Source organism: Balaenoptera physalus (assembly GCF_965194825.1).
Source record: "Balaenoptera physalus genome assembly, chromosome: 6".
NCBI lineage: Eukaryota > Metazoa > Chordata > Mammalia > Artiodactyla > Balaenopteridae > Balaenoptera > Balaenoptera physalus.
Window position 1 is genome coordinate 127,320,737 of NC_138885.1, and position 21,809 is coordinate 127,342,545.

The 21,809-nt window shown below is 38.7% G+C and overlaps 1 protein-coding gene across 1 annotated transcript in view; it reads left to right on the top strand.

The window, feature by feature from the left end:
- The window catches only part of COL4A3 (collagen type IV alpha 3 chain), a 137,148-nt gene that overhangs the window by 89,475 nt on the left and 25,864 nt on the right, over nucleotides 1–21,809 (top strand). The window contains exons 23-36 of the mRNA XM_082464610.1: nucleotides 398–490; nucleotides 992–1,087; nucleotides 4,113–4,183; nucleotides 4,977–5,159; nucleotides 7,102–7,270; nucleotides 9,368–9,460; nucleotides 10,071–10,172; nucleotides 12,076–12,173; nucleotides 12,758–12,908; nucleotides 13,270–13,383; nucleotides 14,364–14,531; nucleotides 15,771–15,860; nucleotides 16,224–16,358; nucleotides 21,200–21,298. Of these exons, the coding sequence (XP_082320736.1) occupies nucleotides 398–490; nucleotides 992–1,087; nucleotides 4,113–4,183; nucleotides 4,977–5,159; nucleotides 7,102–7,270; nucleotides 9,368–9,460; nucleotides 10,071–10,172; nucleotides 12,076–12,173; nucleotides 12,758–12,908; nucleotides 13,270–13,383; nucleotides 14,364–14,531; nucleotides 15,771–15,860; nucleotides 16,224–16,358; nucleotides 21,200–21,298 (1,662 nt within the window). The remainder of the gene's footprint in view (nucleotides 1–397; nucleotides 491–991; nucleotides 1,088–4,112; nucleotides 4,184–4,976; nucleotides 5,160–7,101; nucleotides 7,271–9,367; nucleotides 9,461–10,070; nucleotides 10,173–12,075; nucleotides 12,174–12,757; nucleotides 12,909–13,269; nucleotides 13,384–14,363; nucleotides 14,532–15,770; nucleotides 15,861–16,223; nucleotides 16,359–21,199; nucleotides 21,299–21,809) is intronic.

Genomic DNA, 21,809 nt, shown 5'->3' on the forward strand with positions numbered 1-21,809 from the left:
CTCCGTATAGATGAAACATCTACAATCTGTCAGGAAAATACAATGTATCGGAGATACACAGAAGAATGAGATCTGACCTTTTGCCAAAAGATGCTAAAGGGATAGTCTTGGAATAATTGAAAACAACTGAATAAGATAGCATGGGTTGATCATGCGCCAATAAATACCATCTACTGAGCTTTCAAAGAACCACTGCTTCCTTATTAAAAATATCACATGTGTAACGTGAAAGGAAAAGCTGGTCAGTCTTTTCAGTGGCGGACAACCTTCACAAGACTCAGCTTCCAAAACAGAGGTGGGGAAATGCATATAAAATAAAGACATTACTAAAACACTTGCTAATTGAAGAAAATACTTAAAGAAATAAAAAACTAGCTTTGGTGTTTTCTCTTTGTAGGTGGTATTGTTTTTCGCAGAGGTCCACCTGGAGACGGTGGACTTCCAGGCCATACAGGGTCTCCAGGAATCCCAGGAGTCGATGGGCCCAAAGGTTGGTTCAATCAGTGATGTTTCTCTACTAGCGTAAGCCATTCTCATCATCTTTATTATCACTGATTTTATATTTCCCTGAGACAACAATGACCCCAAAATAGCAGACAGTCAGAGACGGCTTCTTTTCCAAAAGGATTACCTAATGGTATTTATTTATCTGGAAATGAATCATTTATTTAGCACCTGTGCAATAAATCATTGGCTCTTCCTAGAATGTGGGTTGTAGCCTGCACTCAAGGAGAGAAACACTGAAATAGTAAATATTTAATACTAGGCTCTTGGGATTTCCTCTCTCAGAACGCAAAAAATAAGCTCAGATAAAGTAAGCAGATATAATAGATGAATGATGTTTTTATTAATATGTACAATGTCCTAAATGATTTTCACTACATGAAAAAAATTTTTAGATGCAACAAATGATCGTGTGGTTGGAAAATATCTGTCCTTTCTAAGGACTCGGCATGGGTTTGTGAGTGATGCAAGTATGTTCTCATTGCAGGGGAGCCAGGCCTTTTGTGCACACAGTGTCCTTGTGTCCCGGGGCCTCCAGGCCCCCCAGGATTGCCGGGGTTAGAAGGCGTAAAAGGATTTCCAGGTACAGACAATTTGCACACAAGTATCTTTTCAAGTACCGAAAGGGTCGATTCATCGGGCAGGAAAAAAAGGCATCAGACTGCTAGATGTCAGGATGTGGTTTATATGAATTTGGAGGGAGACTTTCAGAAACACACTCTGTTCACATAAAGTAAGCCAAAAATCCCATAAAAGCTGGCATTTCCCCTTATTCCGTCTTAGTCGCTGAACTCTAGCAAACCACTGTGTCATCCAGGAATTGTAAACTCACATTTCTACAGGGGACCAGCTGGTAACTCGGAGGAGTGAAGCAGCAATACCAAACACACACCACTTTTTTCTTCCATAGAGAAATAAGCCCCTGGGACTTCCCTGGCGGTCCAGTGGTTAAGACTCTGGGCTTCCACTGCAGGGGGTGAGGGTTCGATCCCTGGTTGGGGAATTAAGGTCCTGCAGGCTGAGAGATGTGGCCAAAAAAAAAAAAAAAAAAGAAACTCTCTCCCATTCTTTTTTTCAAGAGACATGACCCCTCTCAGTCTAATTTTTCACGCCCCCCCTTTTGATATCATCATGGGCACATGCACTATTTCACATTATTCTTAACCATACAAGCACGGTAACGAAGTCCGCCAACGGCCCCAGTGCCGGGAAGATAAGGAGTGGTGAGGGCCGCAGTAAACTGCAGGGGCTACGCAGTAAATGGGAAGGTGCCGTCAGGCGCTCAACTCCGGCCTGTTGTTACTTGGCAGCCTTTTAGGCTCTGTGCTAATAAATCTTCCAATTTTTCATGGGAAGGATAAAATTGGGATATTTTTTTTTCTGAAATCTCATGTTTTTAAAAAATATTAGCCGTCCACTTCTGAAGGAAGAAACATTTCAGAGGCCAATATCCTGAGGACTAAATAAAGTATATGTCGCTTCCCTTGTCGACCTCTGTGCCAGACCAGGACTCTCCACCTCAGCACTGTTGCTCCAGGCTGTCTCTGCCTCTGCTCTCCTACCTTCCCCTTCCCTGGTCATAGAAATGACCATGGACAAAGCCTTGAAGTAGAAAAAGTCTCTATTTTATTAGTTGGGTTCCTCTGCCCCTGTGCCACTCTGCTGGCTACCCAGGGCCTTCACGTGGTATCACACACCATCTAGGTTCTGCCATTAGCACCTTGGTCTATAGACACCATCCTCAAATGATTTCTCATTAACTAATAAGAGCCCTCAAGTTACAGAGCCCTTGCTCAGTGCGCTAGGCATGGTTCTAGATGTCTTCTGTGCCTCCATCCCTTATTCCTCATGTCAACCCTAGAGCTAAGTGTTACATTAACCCCATTTAACAGATGAGGAAGCTGAGGTATCAGATGACATAGCTAATAAGTGGTAGAGCCTGACTGCAGTCCAGACACTCTCCTCTGGAGACATGCTCCCGCCTTCTACACTGGCACCTCTTAATTGCTATACCAGGCACTGCCCTTTGAGCCAAGTTAATCCAAATCTCTACCTTTGGAGATAAGAGCATGTTTGCATGTTACCACCATCCAGTAGACATTTGCATTGACACAGGGTCTTTGGGGAGGCTTGGTCTCAGTCCAAAGAAGAAAGGCTCATGGTGGCAGCTACGAGCACTGTGGCCAGCCAGTAGAGGACATGCATTAGAGCAGGGATCCTTTGTCATCCTCAAATCCTACCCACTTCTTCATGAAGGCCTTAGTTACTTTGCAGTCACTGCGCCCTGACTCCCTGAGACAAGCCTGACAGGAAAGGATGGGGCAAAGAACAGGGGCAAGTGTTTTTCATACAGCTCCTATTTGACGCCCAAGTCTCTGGGGGAAATGTTAAAACACAAACTAAAAGGAAGGGAGGAAGGCAAAGAACAAAAGGAAAGCCATCGTAATTTTCCTGCATCCCCAGAGTGATCTCTGGCCCAAGGCTAGTGATGCAGGCGGGCAGCTCACTGCTGCTAAGCAACCAGTCACATTGCTGTATTTTCCTTGGTTTTCCTACATTTGAGGTGCTACAGGTACAGCTCAAAGAGATGCATAAGCAGTAAAACTGTTTGGATTACTTTACAAAAAATTCTCCTGGCTTAAATCTTGCAAAAAAAAAATCTGAATAAACCTTTGTTAATAAACTGCCCTGAGATCCATCCAAAAGATCCTCTAAAGGGATCCTCTATACAGAGATATTTAAATAGAGGAAGTATGAAATAATACAGTAAAACGCAATTTGGCAACCGATATACAAAGCCTCAGAAAGATTTGTACCTGTTTGGACCTGCAGTTACACTTTTAGCAATTAATTGTAAAGGAAATGTGCAGAGCTAAATATCCAGAGGTATTTATCATAGCATTGTTTACCACAACTGAAGTTGGATAAGACAATCTAAGTGTCTAAAAATAGCTGTTAGCTGAATGAGTGATGGTTCACCCATGCAATAGGCTACCATGCAGCCATTGAAAGGGAAGCTGTAAGTCCATATTTATTGCCATATGTACAGTATGATTCCAAAAAAGTGTATTATGATTCCTATGCATTTATGGATATAAAATTTTATGAGTAATGCACATGAAAATTTTAGCAAATACTGTCTTCTGGTGGTAGATTTATGCGTGATTTTTTTTTGAATTTTATTTTATTTTATTTTTATACAGGTTCTTATTAGTTATCTATTTTATACATATTAGTGTATATATGGCAATTCCAGTCTCCCAATTCATCACACCACCACCACCCCCGTATGTGTGATTTTTATTCTCTTCTTTCTCTATAATTTTTTTTTTACAATGAACACCCATTACTTTTATCATTAGAAGAAATAAATGTGTCTCCTTAAAATTATAAAGACAAGAATTTCAGGAAGCTAACATTTAAGAGTTCTTGTTTTGAATGTTATCTCTTATTCCAGTTATTTACTCCCATTCTTACCTTGCACTGTGTGTTTTAATAAAGAAATTTTCTTTCTTCAGAAGAAAACATCCTATTTTCTTCACATACTGCATTACCCTGGCTATTCAGAGTTTGTGTTCAATGTATACTTAATAATTTACTGCTTTCAGGAAGACAAGGGGCAGCTGGCATTAAAGGAATCCCAGGGTCCCCAGGAAGCGCTGGTCTTCCAGGATTTCCAGTAAGATTTCATGGTTTTAAAGCTTTATTTAGTTTCAATTTGGAAAATGGAGCACTCTGGAAATATGGTTGCACCCCATATAGGTTGTCAGTTTGGTGCCTGGCAAGGAGCACTTAATAGTAAAGCACTTAGTAGATACTTGTTGATTGAATGAATAAATGAATGATGTGCGAAAGAATAAGTGAATGAATTAATGAATTTATAATCATTTCAAATGGTATCAGAGACAAAGCTGATCAGTGGCTTCCTGGGGCTGCGGTTGGGAACAGGGATGGACTGCAAATAGATCTGAGGGAATTTGGAGGAGTGGTGGAAACATCTTAACACTAGATTGTGGTGATCGTGGCATGAATGTGTAAATTTACTAAAAATCATTGAATTGTATTCTTACAAAAGATTCATTTTATAATATGTAAATTATACATTAATAAAGTTGTTAAAAAATTAAAATGAGAAAGTTATACTTGGATAAGTATATTTAAATCAAATTATCCATAGATGCATATTGAAATTTACCAATATTCTAACATAATCTGAATTATGATGAAGGTTGTATCATATTGAATTATATTATTGTATATATATTGCATTGAATTACACTAATTGAATTTTTTTATAGTTTTGGAAGAAAAAAATAAAGCCAAAAAGCTTGAAATTTTACTTGTGGGCCAAAGAAAGGGTCTGGAAAAAAATTCATGTTCATTAAAACTGAAAAGTTCTTATTGACATGTTTTAATATTGACACAAGAACTGTACCCAAATGCAAGGTAGACTCATTTTTGTACCACCCTAGGGATTCCCAGGTGCTCAGGGTCACCCAGGACTTAAAGGAGAAAAAGGTGAAGCATCTCAGCCAGAGAGACAAGTGGGTGCCCCAGGGGATCCAGGGCTCCGAGGACATCCTGGAAGAAAGGGCTTGGATGGAATTCCTGGAACTCCGGGAGTAAAAGGATTACCAGGACCTAAGGGAGAACCGGTTGGTATCTAGCAACTTTTTTCAAATTACCCTCCCTCTGAATGAAGGGCTCTAAAGTTAAGACATCAGATGATTTATTTTCAAAAAATTGTTGGCCATTCAGCACAGTTCATTCCTCTAACTACAGGATGAGGCATCTTCAAAAGAGCCGTAATAACCCGAACAAATATTTATAGTATTTTGACAAAATAAATAGCACTCCATGGTTTTTTTAGCCCATGGAAAATTCTACATTGATAATGACCTTGTTTCATACACAAGTTACAATCCCACATTTGTATCAAATGAGTTTATAGGGAAGTTCAGAAAATGATTAATAATGGAAAGTTTTAGTCAACATTTTGGGGGACAATGTTCATTCTTTTAAGTAAAAATAAATGCATAAGAGGACAGAATATTTAGGGTTTTGTCATTTGGGTAAATGTTTTGTCATTTACCATATTTAAGTTTATATAATTCTGTCTCTTTTCATGGGATGGAATCTCTCACATGTTCAAGTGAGAGGTTCCTACCAGGATTTTTTTTTTTTTTTAACATCTTTATTGGAGTATAATTGCTTTACAATGGTGTGTTAGTTTCTGCTGTATAACAAAGTGAATCAGTTATACATATACATATATCCCCATATCTCCTCCCTCTTGCGTCTCCCTCCCACCCTCCCTATCCCACCCCTCCAGGTGGTCACAAAGCACCGAGCTGATCTCCCTGTGCAATGCGGCTGCTTCCCACTAGCTACCTAGTTTACATTTGGTAGTATATATAAGTCCATGCCACTCTCTCACTTCGTCCCCAGAATCTATTTTTAAATGTCATAGAGGCAGAGGCCGAGAACCTATCGCATGTATCTGAGAAGTTTGCAAGGCATGCTGCCCAGCCTGTTTTATGAAATACCAGTTTCTCCCAGGGTTAATCAGTGTCATCCAATACAAAGGGTTTCACCTCAAGCAGAGTACCTTGTCAAACAAATTTAAAGATTCATTCACAGACCCTTTAATATGAGAATATGAGTAGTGACTCCCCAGGTTGTGGATATGATATGCAGACTTTCCTAAACCTTTTAACTACAAAACGCTTTTTGAGTGGAAGCAGCTAGCAGGGCCAATGTTTCAGACTCTCTTTGGCAAACTGTCAGCTGCCCCTCCAGAGTGGCAGTTATGCTTAAAGAGGGCTGGAGTCTGGAACTCTTTTGGTCTAGTATCAAGACAGTTCACGTGATGCTCCCATTTGCATCGCCCTAATTTTTTTTATTAGTTCTGGTAAAGAAGTCCCAGAAAGTAAGAGAAAATCAAGGAACTGATTTGAGTCTTACACCCTGCAATTATAAAAGAAGGATTAGTCAGTCCCCCATTGACACTGAACAATGAAAAATCCAGTCAAATTTATTATTTGGGGCCATGTTGGAGAAGAAGGGGAACTTCGATTATTTTGTCAAATTCAACTTCTTTAAAATAACTCATTTTCAAAGTGACAGACTATGAAATTAACAACAAAAAAAGATATTTTATAAGAAAAAAATTACTATAGATAGAATATCTCCTTTTTAATGAAAATACCTGGTGAAAAACCAATCAAATTAAAGTTTGCTCTACTGGTTTTATTTTAGAAATTTGCCAGTAACATGAATGTCACCTCTAATGCCATTTGAGTTGTTGGCCAATTTGAGCTAAGTTTTTGGGGCTGTTGTCATATGTGACATCCCATTGTAGGACACCTCAAGTGGGACTCAACAGAGTTAATGAAATGTTGCTGGATTCCAAAGGGCAAAACAACAGACATCATTCAGTGCTCTTATTTTAGGAACAATGCCCTTCAGGTAACAACTGCTTTTTAATTCAAGATCTTCTCCATGACAGCCTAACTGGTATTCATATTCATGGTGAGGTTAGCCTGTGTAAAGGGATACTGGATGAATCACTATCCAAACATATTTCTATTGATACAGGCCCTGAGTGGGGAGAAGGGGGACCAGGGTCTTCCAGGGGATCCTGGCATCCCTGGGTCCCCAGGACCTGCAGGACCGGCTGGACCATCCGACTATGGGCCTTGGGGAGAGCCTGGTCCAAAGGGCACCCAAGGACTTCCTGGAGCCCCTGGACCACCTGGAGAAGCCGGTTGGTTAGTTTTCTTTCCAGTCCTGTTTTCCTGTGGAGTGGGTTGATGGTTCCTAGCACTAGTGAAACTCCCTCAAGACTAATGAACGTATAGAAACATGCTTCTAGTAAATAGATAATGTCAACTTGTAGACACTGGGAAATAACATGTAGGATATGGTAGAGATAATCCTCTTTTTCCCTGTTACTGAGCAGTACAGCTGAAATTTCCTAGGAATCGTCTATATCCATTACTGATATAAATACACGGAGTGAATAGATCCTAAGAGATGAGTGGAAGTTAGTTACGATAAACAAAGGGAAGGCAAAAACCTATAGGATTGATCTTGAGAAGCCTCTTCCTGGGCCCAGGGCCCACTCATGTTATTGCAAATTTGTTCTTTTTGATTCATAACCTCATAAATGGTTTCTAAATAAAACTTCAAAATATCTAAGACAAATGAAGAAAAGCTGTCTTGATAATAAAGTCCCATTAATTTTGGGATCCACGTATACTGAACGTAGTTGCGGGATTCAGGAGGGATCTGATCCTCAATGTTTATCCGTGGTGGAGAACATGGCGAAAGATGAGAATTTCACGTTACTGACAGTGTTAAACAAATAATGCTACCATGGTCGTTTTTTACTTGTAAAATCACTTTGGAGACCCAAAAAACCACTGGTCTCCAAATCTTTTTATAGCATCCCTCACCAGGAATAAAATTTTGAGTGCAGTATCCCCAGTAGTATTCACATACAGGTGACCCTCAAATAACACGGGAGTTAGGACGGGCAACCCTCTACGTGTATAGCTTAGAGACAGCCCTCCTATGTGTGGTTCCTCCGTATCTGTAGTTCATGTAGTACTCTAGTATTTACTATTGAAAAAATCCACGAATGAGTGAACCCTCGTGGTTCAAACTCGTGTTGTTCAAGGGTCAATAGTGTATTATAAATTGTATGCATGCATTTCTGTCCACACACATATGTAAAGCTTATTTTGTGATTATTCATACATGTGTATTTTTTTCTGCACCTTACCTTTGAGGCTGCTCTTCTAATCCAGGGATTGGCAAACCATGGCAGACCACAGTCTCAATCCAGCCCACCTCCTACTCATGTATAGTTCCCAAGCTAAGAATGATTTTTATATTTTTAAATGATTGGAAAAAAAAACTTTTGAATAATATTTTGTGACATGTAAAAATTATATAAAATTCAAGTTTCAGTGTCTGTATAGTTGTATTGGCACACAGCTATGCTCATTTATTTACAGATCGTTCCTGGCTACTCTCACACTAGGATAACAGAGTTGAGTGATTGCAGCAGAGAACCACCTGGGCCATAAAGTCTAAATTATTTACTATCTGGTCCTTTACTAAAAAAGTTTACTCAACCCTCTTCGAATCCATCTTCAAATCTTCTTCTGTTCTTTCTAAATGTGAATTTTTAGTGAAGGACTCCACTGTCATAAAATATATTATTACCAAATTTTCCCCATCACATTACTGTAAACTTATTCTTTCTATAAATATATGAATATATGGGCAATACTGATCACTAACATGTTTCTAATATTGGCCACTGTGGTCAGAATGTTATCTCAAATCTTTACCAGTGAGGCGGGCATTATTTTCTCGACACATGAGGAACTTAGGTTAAAAAACATGCCCAAGCTCACAGACCTTACAAAGAGCAGGGCCAAGATTCTAGCCCATATCAACTTGTCAGGCCTCACTTCATGTTTTGTTCAATAAACCATACTGCCTTCCTGTGAAAACTAGTCACCCAATAAATAAATATCCTACTAGTATTCACCAGCAGTTAGGCTGAATTCCATATTATCAATATTTTTAAAAATAGGCTCTCTTTTAATAGACCAGCGTGTTGGGCTCTTAATTAAAACAAGGCTTAGACAATAGTAGATGCTTACATATATTTGTCAGTGGAATTTCTATGAGGTGGTCATCTTTAAGCCAGTTTTGAAGCCTATGGAAGCAGATTATTTTTTATATTCCTTAGGGTATGTTTATGAACCCCTTATGATTGTGTTTTTCCCTTCTGAAGAAAGAAAAGCTTCAATATGCACGCCAATCTTATGATGCAAATTTTCTTAAGGTCCTAAGGGAGAAATCGGTGTTTTGACACCAGTTCCAGGGCCCCCAGGACCTCCTGGGCCCCCAGGCCGTGCTGGCCCCCAAGGTCCACCTGGTGAGTATCCCTTTGCCACATCTGGTACATGGCATCAGAGGGCACCCTGATTCTCCTAGTTATAACTCTCCCATTATAAGGAAAGCATATAGTCACTGGCTCCAAAAAAGAGTGCAGGCCAGAAGGGACAAGCCAACAGACAGGAGACTTGCTGTTGTCCTTTGAGGTTATCCAGATTATTCCTTTAGTACTTCTGATTCCAAAACAGAGTCTATACAATTACTTAGGAGGAATTGGAATGCAGAACAATCTTCATGGAGTTTTGGTGGAGGAGCAAGGAATGTGGGCTGGTGTTTAACCAGGACAGTTCCCACAGCTTCTTCATTTGAAAACTTAACTTCTTTGCCAACATCATCTAAAACTTAACTTTGCATTGATGGAGGGAGACATATAGTTCAAGATAGCGAGAATATTTCTTTTTAGGAGTTAAATTATATTTTCAAAATTATTTGCACCTCCTAATGATTAGCTCATTGCATAGAAATGGGGAGGAAGGTGGGGTTATTATTTCTTAATTTCCAAAAAGATCTGGGATGACCCAGAAACAAACATTTTGTTTTAAGGCAAGATAAAGGGAAGGTGCTGATGTAAATGTATGCATGTTTTTAAGGTATCCCTGGATCCACAGGAAAATGTGACCTGGGTCTTCCTGGGCCTGATGGTGAACCAGGAATTCCAGGAATCGGATTCCCTGGGCCTCCTGGACCTAAGGGTAAATTAAAAAAAAATTTTTAAACATAAGGTTCATTGTGGATATTTATAAAATATAAATACGTATAATGAATATATAGGAAATATCCATTAAATCCTTTAAAATGATGTTTTCCACCAGTCTTAAATGGGAAAAAAACCTTACAATAATTTTAGCAAAAGAGGGAGAATTCACATTGATTTATGCAATCTCATCGCAGTCATATTTTTTTTTAATTTTTTTTTTTGCAGTCATATTTTTTAAAGTACATAGAAAAAACCATAAGGAAATTCACTAAAATGGTAATAGTGATTCTTCTTGATTGTGGGATTATGAGGAATTTATTCTTCTTAATAAATGCCTGTTCTTTGTACATTTACACATTTCTTCACCTTACACATTTCTTTTATAATAAAAAAAAAAGAACTGTTAAAGCACAGATAGCTGATCTCCCTATATACTCCCAAATAAGTTACGGAAGTTATTTTCCTTTAGGGAAAAATGCTGTTTCTCATCAAAGCGGGAAAACACTCCAAAGAACTCCAGATGCTAAGAACTCAAACAGTAACCTGAGGTTCCCTGCTGACAAATACATCAAAGTCCTGTCCAGGATGACATATGAGTAATCTCAGTCCCTGGGATGTCCCATAGAACTTCAGATTTTATGATAATTTCATGTGTGTTTCAATATTGTTTGAAGTGCTTATCCAAATATAATCCATTTTTTGGTGCTTCATCTCTTACATTAATATGTCAGCAATGTTTATCACACATCAGTTCTGCCCAAATATAGGAATATTGATCTCAGTTTATGAGTATTTGAAATAGAAAACATAATCACATTTCTCACGTGGTCCCAAGAATGGCTTTGACTCCAGTTTCTTAGATTTCTTCCCAGTGATCTTGAAGTAATGCAACCTGGCCCATGTTTTAGCCAAGTGCTTCGTGGACCATGCCTTGAGAAATTACATCCTAGCTTGTAACCCTATGGATTTGCCTTCTGGAAGGAGACTGTAAACTATGGGAAACAGAACTAGCATAAGGGCTTCTTGAAAGTGGAGATTCAGAATTTCCCAGTTGAACCTAATGAATCCCATGAAATAACTGTGAATTTAAAATTGGTCAAACCAGGGACTTCCCTGATCGTCCAGCGGGTAAGACTCTGTGCTTACAATGCAGGGGGCCCGGGGTCTATCCCTTGTCGGGGAACTAGATCCCACATGCATGCCGCAACTAAGAAGCCCACATGCCACAACTACGAGCCCACATGCCACAACGAAGATCCCACGTGCCGCAACTAAGACCCGACACAGCTAAAATAAATAAATAAATGAAATTGGTCAAATTAGGGGTACAAAGGAACTCTCTGAACACAGCCTTGATCTACCAGGCTTTCCTCTGTTGAACCACAGACCAGAGAAAAAGATGTGTGTTAACTCCTTTCTCAACTCTCCTATTATAAATGCATAAAAGAGAAGTTAATGTTCAGTGGCTGTTATAGAGCTTTAGGAAGTAATTCTCTTGAGCAACCCATGTTAAGAAAGGCTACCTACCTGGATACTGGAAATGCTTTATATCTTGATCTGGGTCATGCTTGCATAGATATATAGACACATTTAAAAATTCATTTGGCTGTACACAGTATGCAAAATATACTTTTTAAGAAAGGCACCCAAATGGTCAATCGGTATCAGTGGTTTAAAGAATTGCTCAGTCAAACTTTAGTGGTGCTAAACAACAAGAATGGAGAAGGTAATTTTTTAAACTGGGAACCAATGTAATCTGATTTGGAATTGACTTCTTTTAAGTGCTAATTGAGCGGTCGGCATTCTCATCATTTAAACTTTCATAAAAATATCTAAGAGCTACTGATCAGAATCTTTTAAGACCTGTCTTACAACCTTTGTTATTTTTTTCTCTGTAGGAGACCAAGGTTTTCCAGGCACAAAAGGATCACCAGGCTGTCCTGGAGAAATGGGAAAGCCAGGGTTACCTGGAAAGCCAGGCCTCCCAGGAGTCAAGGTCTTTGAGAATTAAAATTCAGACTGATATTGGGGAGGGGAGAGGAGGGTCGATTACAGTCAGCCAGTTAGGATTCTCCTACCTGTCAGGATGCTTTGTGTGTAGAAATTGTCAATATATTTGTAGATGATGAAGATGCCGACTTTTTAAAAAGTTTCTCTGAACCATCACTCCCCTTTAGAAAGGAGAATAGAAGGTGTAAGAAGACCAATCTGCCTCTCTATTTCTTCCTTAATCTTCAGAAACATTCAGAGTACTTAAAATGGGAAAACTCTAGAAACAGATGTGGATATCTATGAGAAAAACTATCAAAAGGAGAGACATCTAGACTGTTTACAGAAAATTCCACAGTCTTCTTAAAAAGTGGAGGCTATGAAGAATTACTAAGCACAGTTTTATTTAAAAAGTCAGCAACTACAATTGAAAAAGGAAAGTGGATGGAATGGTGGTGACTGTGCAAAAGGGACATAGAACCTCCATCACGGAGACGTTATTTTCAAGTAAATAGCCCTAAAGAGCGGTCAGTAGTCAATAAGGATTTGAAAGCATGATACAGTAAAACTAACGTAATTTCTGTGCCATAGGGAGAACCAGGACTAGCCATGCCTGGAGAACCAGGAGCACCAGGTTTGCCAGGAGAAAGAGGCAACTCTGGGGAAAATGGAGAAATCGGACTCCCTGGACTTCCAGGTCTCCCTGGAACTCCAGGAACTGGAGGGTTTGATGGACCACGAGGTAAAATAGCAAGTGTGATTACTTTTCTCCACTGTGAACTCAGCTAAAATGCTGCAAATTGAATGTGTAGGTGCTCTAGGGGTGAAGAACTCTTCTCAAACTTCTAGCTCAATAATTTGAACGTGCGAGGCTTAATTAACTTTCCATTCAAATTTCCATTCCATTGCTGCCCTACCTTTGTTCCTTCTTTCTTCCTTTCTTCTTTCTTTCCTTTTTAATGGGTGTCCTCTATATAAGACATATCAATGGTATTAAATATAAGTTCGATTCAGGGGGGAAAGTTATAAGAGAATGACTGGGATAGCCATACTAGGACCTTGGGTTTTGGCACCCGATTGTATTCTTGGACTCTATTTTGCAGGGGATCCAGGGCAGCCTGGACCACCGGGAGAAAGAGGCCCCCCAGGAAGGTGCAAAGAAAGTCTCAGTGGAGCTCGAGGACTTCCAGGCTTAAATGGATTGAAAGGGCAACAAGGTAGGGGGAGGCCCTTGAAACCAGTCACCAGGCGGGCAGATGACATGGGACTCCTGCTCTGAGTTTTGCTGCTTAACACGAGAACTATCCGGTAACAAGTCCTGACCACTGTTCAATGGGAAAAGTGATTTCAGAAACAAAAACCTGTTGTCATGAATTTGTTGCAGTGAATACCAACTATAGAGTAAGAGACCTGAAGTTACTACAGTAAAATTGGTTTGTGTCTTGTATGCAACAAAATATGAACAATGCAGATATATACAAATGTATATTTACATATATATATACATATAAACTCTCAAATAAGTTTTATCTTTAATACTTTCATAGGTATATTAAAGTGGTAAATGTATCCTTATTATTGAAACAAAGTGAATGTGTGCAAAGGTATATGTTTACAAGTTACAAACTAAAGTACATAGTTGGTTGCTTTACAAGCAACATAAAGGGTATGAAAGTAAATCTAAATTATGAAGGCTAGGCAGTCATGGGAAATTTACTATCTTTTTGGCTCCTCTCAACCAGATCTGTGAACTGTTTCTGGGGAAAAAATCCTTTAGAACTTGCCTATTATACTTATATGTTCACAAACAAAATTTTGGCCAAGATGTTAATTGTTGTAGTGGTGCTGTTATTGTTTCTAGAAGCATCTGGTGGCTTGCTGCCACGTGAGTGGCTCTGTATGAATTCTGCCGGTTAAAGACTGTGCCACGGTCAGAAGGTGCATTCCCAAGATGTGCCTGCAGGACTAGAAAATAAATCTAAATTCTACACTATCATTACTTCATGAATCATTGAAACACAGAATGTTAAATCCAGAAGGGATCTTAGAATTTTACAAAAGGGGACCTAAATCTATCAATTGGAAAAGTGTGTGGTTTGCCCACAATCACAGAGCTAAGTATTTACAGCCATAAAATATATCTGGAGTTGGTGTGGAAAGCAATTGTGCATTCATTCATTCATTCATTCATATATAGGCAGAAGAGGCGAAACGGGGCCAAAAGGAGACCCAGGTATTCCAGGCTTGGATAGGTCAGGATTTCCTGGAGAACCTGGACCACCAGGAATGCCAGGTCATCGAGGGGAGATGGGACCACCTGGTACGAAAGGATATCCAGGAAATCCAGGATTTTTAGGGCCACCAGGTACCCTTTATGTGCTTTTGTTTTTCTTCTTCTCTGTTCTTCCACATTTTCCTTTTAAGGTAGCTGTGTAAACTAGAGACAGGCATAGGCTCTTGACTCTAAGCTTCTCTTTCATTTAGTATAAGTTTTTCTTCTGAATTATTTGCAAGGAGCCAGAGGGCTGGGAACTGGTGGTAGTGGGATGGTCAAATTTCACAATTACCCACAATATGACTATTTTCGCTGTGTAATCTTGTTAATATATTACTAGTGAAATATATTTGCTAGTATTTTGTTGAAATTTTTTGCATCCATATTTATAAGGGATACTTACTGGTCTGTTTTCTTGTGATATCTTTGTCTGGTTTTGGTATCAGGGTAATGCTATCTTATTGAACAAGATGGGAAGTGTTTCCTCCTCTTGTATTTCCTAGAAGAGTTTCTGAAGAACTGATATTCTTTAAATATTTGATAGAGTTCACCAGTGAAGTCACCTGGGGCTGGGCTTTTCTTTGAGAGAAGTTTTAAAATTACTAATTCAATTTCTTCGCTTCTTATAGATCTGTTCAGATTTTCTATTTCTTCTTGAGTCAATTTTGGTAATCTGTGCCCCTTCTAAGAATTTGATTTTCTGGCCTGTCATTGTTCATAGTATTCCCTTATAATTCTTTTTATTTCATCACTTTTTATGGTTTATATGTTTGGGGGAGAATATTTCAATAGCCTTCTTATGGCATAAGGACCTCACTGATCTCTCCTCCAGAGAAGAGTCCAGAATAAGAACTTAATCTGCTAATTAACCTTTCATTTATATTATTGAGCTACTATCATATGCCATCACTGTTCCAGGCCCTAGAGACACACTGGTGGATAAGACTCCACCTCGAACAATGGGGAACACAATAACAAACACATTTAAGAACTAAGTTCATCTAGAGGCAAATGCTATGAAGAAAGTAAAATAAGGGAATATAACAAAGTTATTGATCAAGGGTTGGGAGGAGGGAATGCTCCAGAACTTTAGCATATCTTCTCCTCATCCACAAGTGTGATTTGCTACCAACTTCCACATCCGTGACGTAAAAAAAGACCATTTACTGACCCATCTCCTAGACAAGTGCGATGATTTTCCTGTTTACAGAAACCATTTTTTCAACACTCTTTCTCTCTTTCTAAGTATAATTCATTTTATTTTATGGAGTATTTCGCTTTTCTCATTCTTCACAACATGTGCTGCCTTGTGTTAATTTGTTTCCATAGGTGAAAAAGGAATGATTGGGATGATGGGGTTTCCCGGAAACGTTGGCCCTCCGGGGCCTCCTGGGAACCCAGGCACCCTGGGACAGAGGGGTAAGTGATAGAATATCTTTCCAGCTATCAGGAGGCATGAACAATGTTCATTTAATTAGCAGAAAAATAAATTATATTTTATTCTTTGAGGAGAAAGTAGTTCTGAGAAAACCTTATATTTGATTTTGCAGTTTTCTGTATTCCTTTGTCCCTTTTGAATAGTCATATTTTCTCCCTACAGGCTTAGACCACTACCCTCATGTGGCTGCCTGTTTGGGGGCAACTGTTTATCAAGTTCTCAACCCCGTTAACCTTTTCTGGTTTATTTGTCTTGTTTTGTTTTATGGTAAGCACTGTTAACTTTTGAATCCTCATGAACTTTTAAAGAATTAAGGAACTGATGTTGTTACGCCTGTCTCTTAGGGAGCTTTGGAATTCCAGGAGTAAAAGGCAAGAGAGGATCCCCAGGTGCCAAAGGGGAACAAGGAGATAAAGGAACTCCAGGGCCTCCTGGAATATTCCGCTTAGTCGGGGACAAAGGGGAACCAGGACTCAAAGGTACAAACGTCCTTACGTTTAGAATCAGAACATCAGAGCTGATTCTGGGACTAAGAAATTATCCAGGAAGATCCCTTTAGTTGACATATGAGGGCAGTGAGGACCAGGATTTAATTTCCCGCCCAAGCTCACAAAGCCAGTTGGTGACTGAGCTGGGCTGCAACTGGGTTTTGTGTGCCCTGAACAGTAATATGTTGCCTCCTTAAATCGTAACTTTTTATTTCTAAGTTAATTCTGCAGTTTGGTCTGCTGTCTTTAAATTTTCACTAGCCAATCTTTAAATTCTAAGCCTCAAAGCCCCCTTTTGCCAAGTATGGTGAAAATTAAACCTTTAGAAAAATTCCACATAAAAAACTTCCCTGGCTGGAATAGAAAGCTGCACCCCAAATTCTACTCTATTCTATCAGCTGCCAGGGTGAATTTTTCTGATTGCATCTAAAAACTGCTTCTTATACTCAACATCCTTTGGAGAATAATTACTAAAGAGAAAATATGTTTTGATTACAAATCAACGCCTTAAAAATGCTGTTAATTGTTAGCTATAGCTGTTAAGCTCAAATTCAAACCCATTCAAATTATTTAAAGTTATTTAAGCACTTTGTATGACAGATTTTGTTATATGATCAATACAGCCAATATCAAATCAAAATTTAAGAAGGTTTTCCTTGCGGTCTTCCTGATCCAATTTAACCCCAAGTAACTTTAATAAAACAAAGGATTTCTGGGTAAAATTAAATGTTTGCAGATCAAACTTATATAGCAGGGAAGAATAAAAGAAAAATGTGTTTGTAGTTGCAAAACCATATCAAGTTTTGAATAATTTGTAATCAACTTTGAGAAGTTAGATTGGAAGATTTGCTTTAAAAATTCTGGATAGAGTTCTGTAGACCAGGCTGGCAAGACTGAATAGCTGTCTCTCCCAGAATTAGGAAGGACTTCACAGAAGTGACATTGGACCAGGGTTCTGGAGAGTGGTTGAATCCAACTAATTTGCTAACTTAAAAAATGGATAATCAGGGACTACCCTGGTGGTCCAGTGGTTAAGAATCCAATCTGCCTTCCAAGGCAGGGGATGCGGGTTTGATACCTGGTCGGGGAACTAAGATCCCACTTGCCGAGTGGCAACTAAGCCCGCGCACCACAACTAGAGAGAAGCCCACGAGCCGCAACAAAGATCCCGCGTACCACAGCTAAAACCCAATGCAGCCAAATAAATAAATAAGTAAATATTTTTTAAAAAATAAATAAAAATAAAATAGCCATTCTGGCCTTTTGCTATTCCTCAAATGGGCCAAGCTTTAAAAATAAATAAATAAAAGGATTAATCATTGGGAAAAGAATCAGATTTTTTTCTGTAAAGGAAAATGAGCAAGTAAAGGCCTTTTGGGTAGTCCCCCTTTAATCTGCTGTCAAAGGGATGGTTTAGTTCTGGGTGCAAACAGAAGACTGCATTACATTTTTAACAATAGAATAGAAAGTAGTATGAATTTTATAAAATTCTTCTAGAACCGGTCTAAGCCAAGATGTAAAAAAAAAAAATACTGGCACAAGTGTCCAGCCTTCATAAACTGTCAGACACCACTTCACTGGATTATTCTAGATGATTTAGGTAGTGTTGCAAACATTTTGAAAAAAAATATGAATAGCATATCTGTGCCTCCATAAACTAAAATTTGACTCTAACATCATGAATGCACAATGGGTACTAATTTACAATTAAAGAATTGTTTCTGTAAAACATATAGGGACACATGCTACTTTTATGCTTCTAGCAAAGTACAATATGCATGGAAGCTGTCCTACGTGTTTCCTTTTGGCTTTTCAAACCCACAACCAAGAAGCAGAGATTGAACCACAACAACAGCCAAAGATCATACTATCTAGGCCTCTCTAATTTCTATGTGATTCATTTTTCGTCTGAGTTTCTGACTTAAAGACATCCACTGCAAATGTGGAAGAGCTATTGAAGGTATGAAAAGCACAATCGTCCTCTCCTCAGGGAGTCTGCATGGAAGATTTAGGCATATGTACAAAAAGGTAATGAATAATACAAAAGAACAGTTACGCTATTTTAGCAAAGACCTGTGAAGCCCTTCCCACATGCAGGTACTGTTCCAAGCTTTACCAATATTGACTCATTTAATTCTCACATCAACCCTAGGAGTAGGTTACTGCTGTCATCCCATTTTATAGATGGGAAATGGAAAGGTCAAATTACTCAGTGTCACTCTGATAGAAGTGCAGAGATGGACCTCACACTGATGTTGTTGGTTCCAAAGTCCTTACTCAGCCTTCTCACTGTGCTGCCAGCTGGGTACCACTGGCAGTGAGCCTTGTGGGAGATGAGCAAAGCAGAAAACACCTCAACCAGGGTAGTCAAAGAAGCCTCCATGAGCACAGGGAACTATATTCAGTATCCTGTAATAAACGATAATGGAAAATAATATGAAAAAGAACTTATACATGTATAACTGAATCACTTTGCTGTACGGCAGAAATAACACAACATTGTAAGTCAACTATACTTCAATAAAATAAATTTCAAAAAAAAAGAAGCCTCCATGAGGAAGGATTTAAATTGTGAGTAGGTTTCAGATGAGCAAGGAATACTCTTGGCTTAAAATCTTTCCAAGTCTCCCCTTGCTTTAAGAATTCAAATTTCTTCGACTGGCATCCAGGTTTCTTTATCACTTGTTGCCCTTTGCCTACTTCTCCAGTCACATAACATTTATTTACTTAGCAGTTTTTTTTAGTACCTACTGATTAGACATTTTTACTATGTCCTGAAGATACAGAGGTGAACAAAGCAGAGGTAGTATTCTGGTCATGAGGAAACTTACAGCTTAGTAGCGGAAAGAGACAATAATGTCTCTGTAAACAATTTATATCCAGGGCCAGGTAGTAAATATCTTAGGCTTTGTGGACCACATATGACACCTGTTACATATTCTTCTTTTGTGTGTGTTTATCTGTTTGTTTACAACCCATCAAAAATATGAAAAGCATCCTTAGCTCTCCAGCCATTCAACATCAAGTTCAACATCAAGTTCAACATCCAGCCAAATTTGGCCCACGGGCAGTTGTTTGCCACCCCTTAAAAACCAAAGCAAATGAATAAATTAAGTGATTTATATTTTTAGGTTATGATAAAGGATATAAATGGAAAAAAAACGAAAGTTACAAAAGAAAATATTCTAACTCCCTGCTACTCACCACTCCTTTGCACATGTTATTTTCTTGCCTAGGAATTCTGTCCCATTCCATGCTTTCTCCATCCAGCTAGCTCCCACTTGCTCTTCAAGACTGAGCTTAAAAATATCCCCTCTTTTTAAGGAACCTCCATACTGTTCTCTGCAGTGGCTGTATCAATTTCCATTCCCAGCAACAGTGCAAGAGGGTTCCCTTTTCTCCACACCCTCTCCAGCATTTACTGTTTGTAGATTTTTTGATGATGGCCATTCTGACCGGTGTGAGGTGATACCCCATTGCAGTTTTGATTTGCATTTCTCTAATAATTAGTGATGTAGGAATAGAAACGGAGAGGTAGAGAACGGACGTGTGGACGCAGTCGGGGAAGGGGAGGGTGGGATGAATTGGGAGATTAGGTTTGACATAAATACACTACCATGTGTAAAACAGATAGCTAGTAGGAACCTGCTGAATAGCACAGGGAGCTCAGCTCAGTGCTCTGTGATGACCTAGATGGGTGGGATGGGGGGCGAGGTCCAGGTGGGAGGGGATATATGTATACGTATAGCTGATTCACTTCACTGTACCGCAGAAACTAACACAATATTGCAAAGCAATCACACTACAATTAAAAAAAAAATCCCCTCTTCTCAAAATTCTTCCCTGTAGCCTATTGTGCCCAACTCTGTTACAGAAACTATCACACTGGGTGGTAATTTTTTACTTAGCTGTCTCCCCAGTTAAACACTAAAAACTTGGGAAGAGAGAACTTGATTTTTCTATGTCTCCAGCACATAGAACAAGACCTGTCTATTAATTAGGTACGCAACACGTATGTGAATGAATGAATATGTAAGCAGGGAAACAGCCAAGGGAAGTGAATCTGCTTGAGAAAAGGCACAAGCTGCAGCCATGGATAGATTGTTGAATGTTTCAAGTGCCAGTGAAAGGAGTCTGTCATTTACTCTGTAGGCAAAAGAGATTCAATGAATATTTTTGAGCAGGAGAATGTGATCAAAGCCATGTTTTAGGGAAGGTAGGATGGTGTTGTGGGAAACGTATGAGACTTCTAGCCTGCAGAACTGGATTCAAATCCCAGCATTACCACTAACTGATGATGTGACTCTATATTATTTCATTGACTTCTTAAAGAGTCACAATTTTCTCATCTCTGCACCCTATCTGGAAAGGCTCAAGAATACACTGAGATTGCCTGAAGATTAAATAAGATAAATAAAAGAAAATAATGTCTTCCATAAACCAGCTACTTAATAAATGATAGTTGTAATAAATGGATTAAGAATGAAATAGTCCAGACAAGAATAGTAGTAGATAATCCTCTGTCATTAATTAAAAACAAAAAGAAGCTGTATTTAGGCCACTAATTCTTAAAATGTTGATTCAAAGTGTAAATGTTATGAAAATTGCTAGAGTTCTTTGAGAACTAACTCATGCCAGGCACTGTGCTAATGCTTTTCATGTATTACCTCTTTTAATCTTCTTTTTAAATAAAATATAAGCCCAAATCTGCCCATACTCTTAACAAATATGCTATGTTGTATTTCAATAATAGCTCAAAAATTTTAATCAGGATGTGGATAAGTCTGATAAAATTCTAACCTGTATTTTTAATACATAGTTTTTAACTTTAGGACTTGCAGGGAAGCCTGGTGAGAAAGGAAACAGAGGCATTCCAGGGTTACCAGGTTTCAAAGGACTCCAAGGGCCACCTGGACCACCAGGATCACCAGGTATAGCTGATTCTCTAATAGAAATATCAGGTGTTAAGTTTTCCTAGATCTAAATGTAACAAAAATGTGTTTCTAGAATATGAATTCTGCCCCAACAGTGTTCCAACAGAAATTTGCTTCTTATAATTTAACCAAATTATATTTCTTATAATTTAACCAAATTGTAGTCAGCCTGTATTAACTAAAAAATGTTAACCTACATGAATTTCTGTTTTGCACTCAAAATTTTATTTTGAAATAGCTGATATGTATTCTAAACTATAATTTATTACAACCTCATATATCCCAGAAGAAAGTAAGATAATGCTTTAGAGGTTTTCAAATTTGCCTCTTTCTATTTTAAACAAGTTATTGAGTTTGCAAAGTAATTTTTTAAACAAATAAAGTAGCCCCCTATTCCCCGTGACCACATCTGTGATGAAATTTATTGCATTGTAATAAAAGTTCCATATTGCATTTGAAAATCTGTTACTATATTGTCACAGGAGCCCCCTCTTTCCTGCTGGCTTTG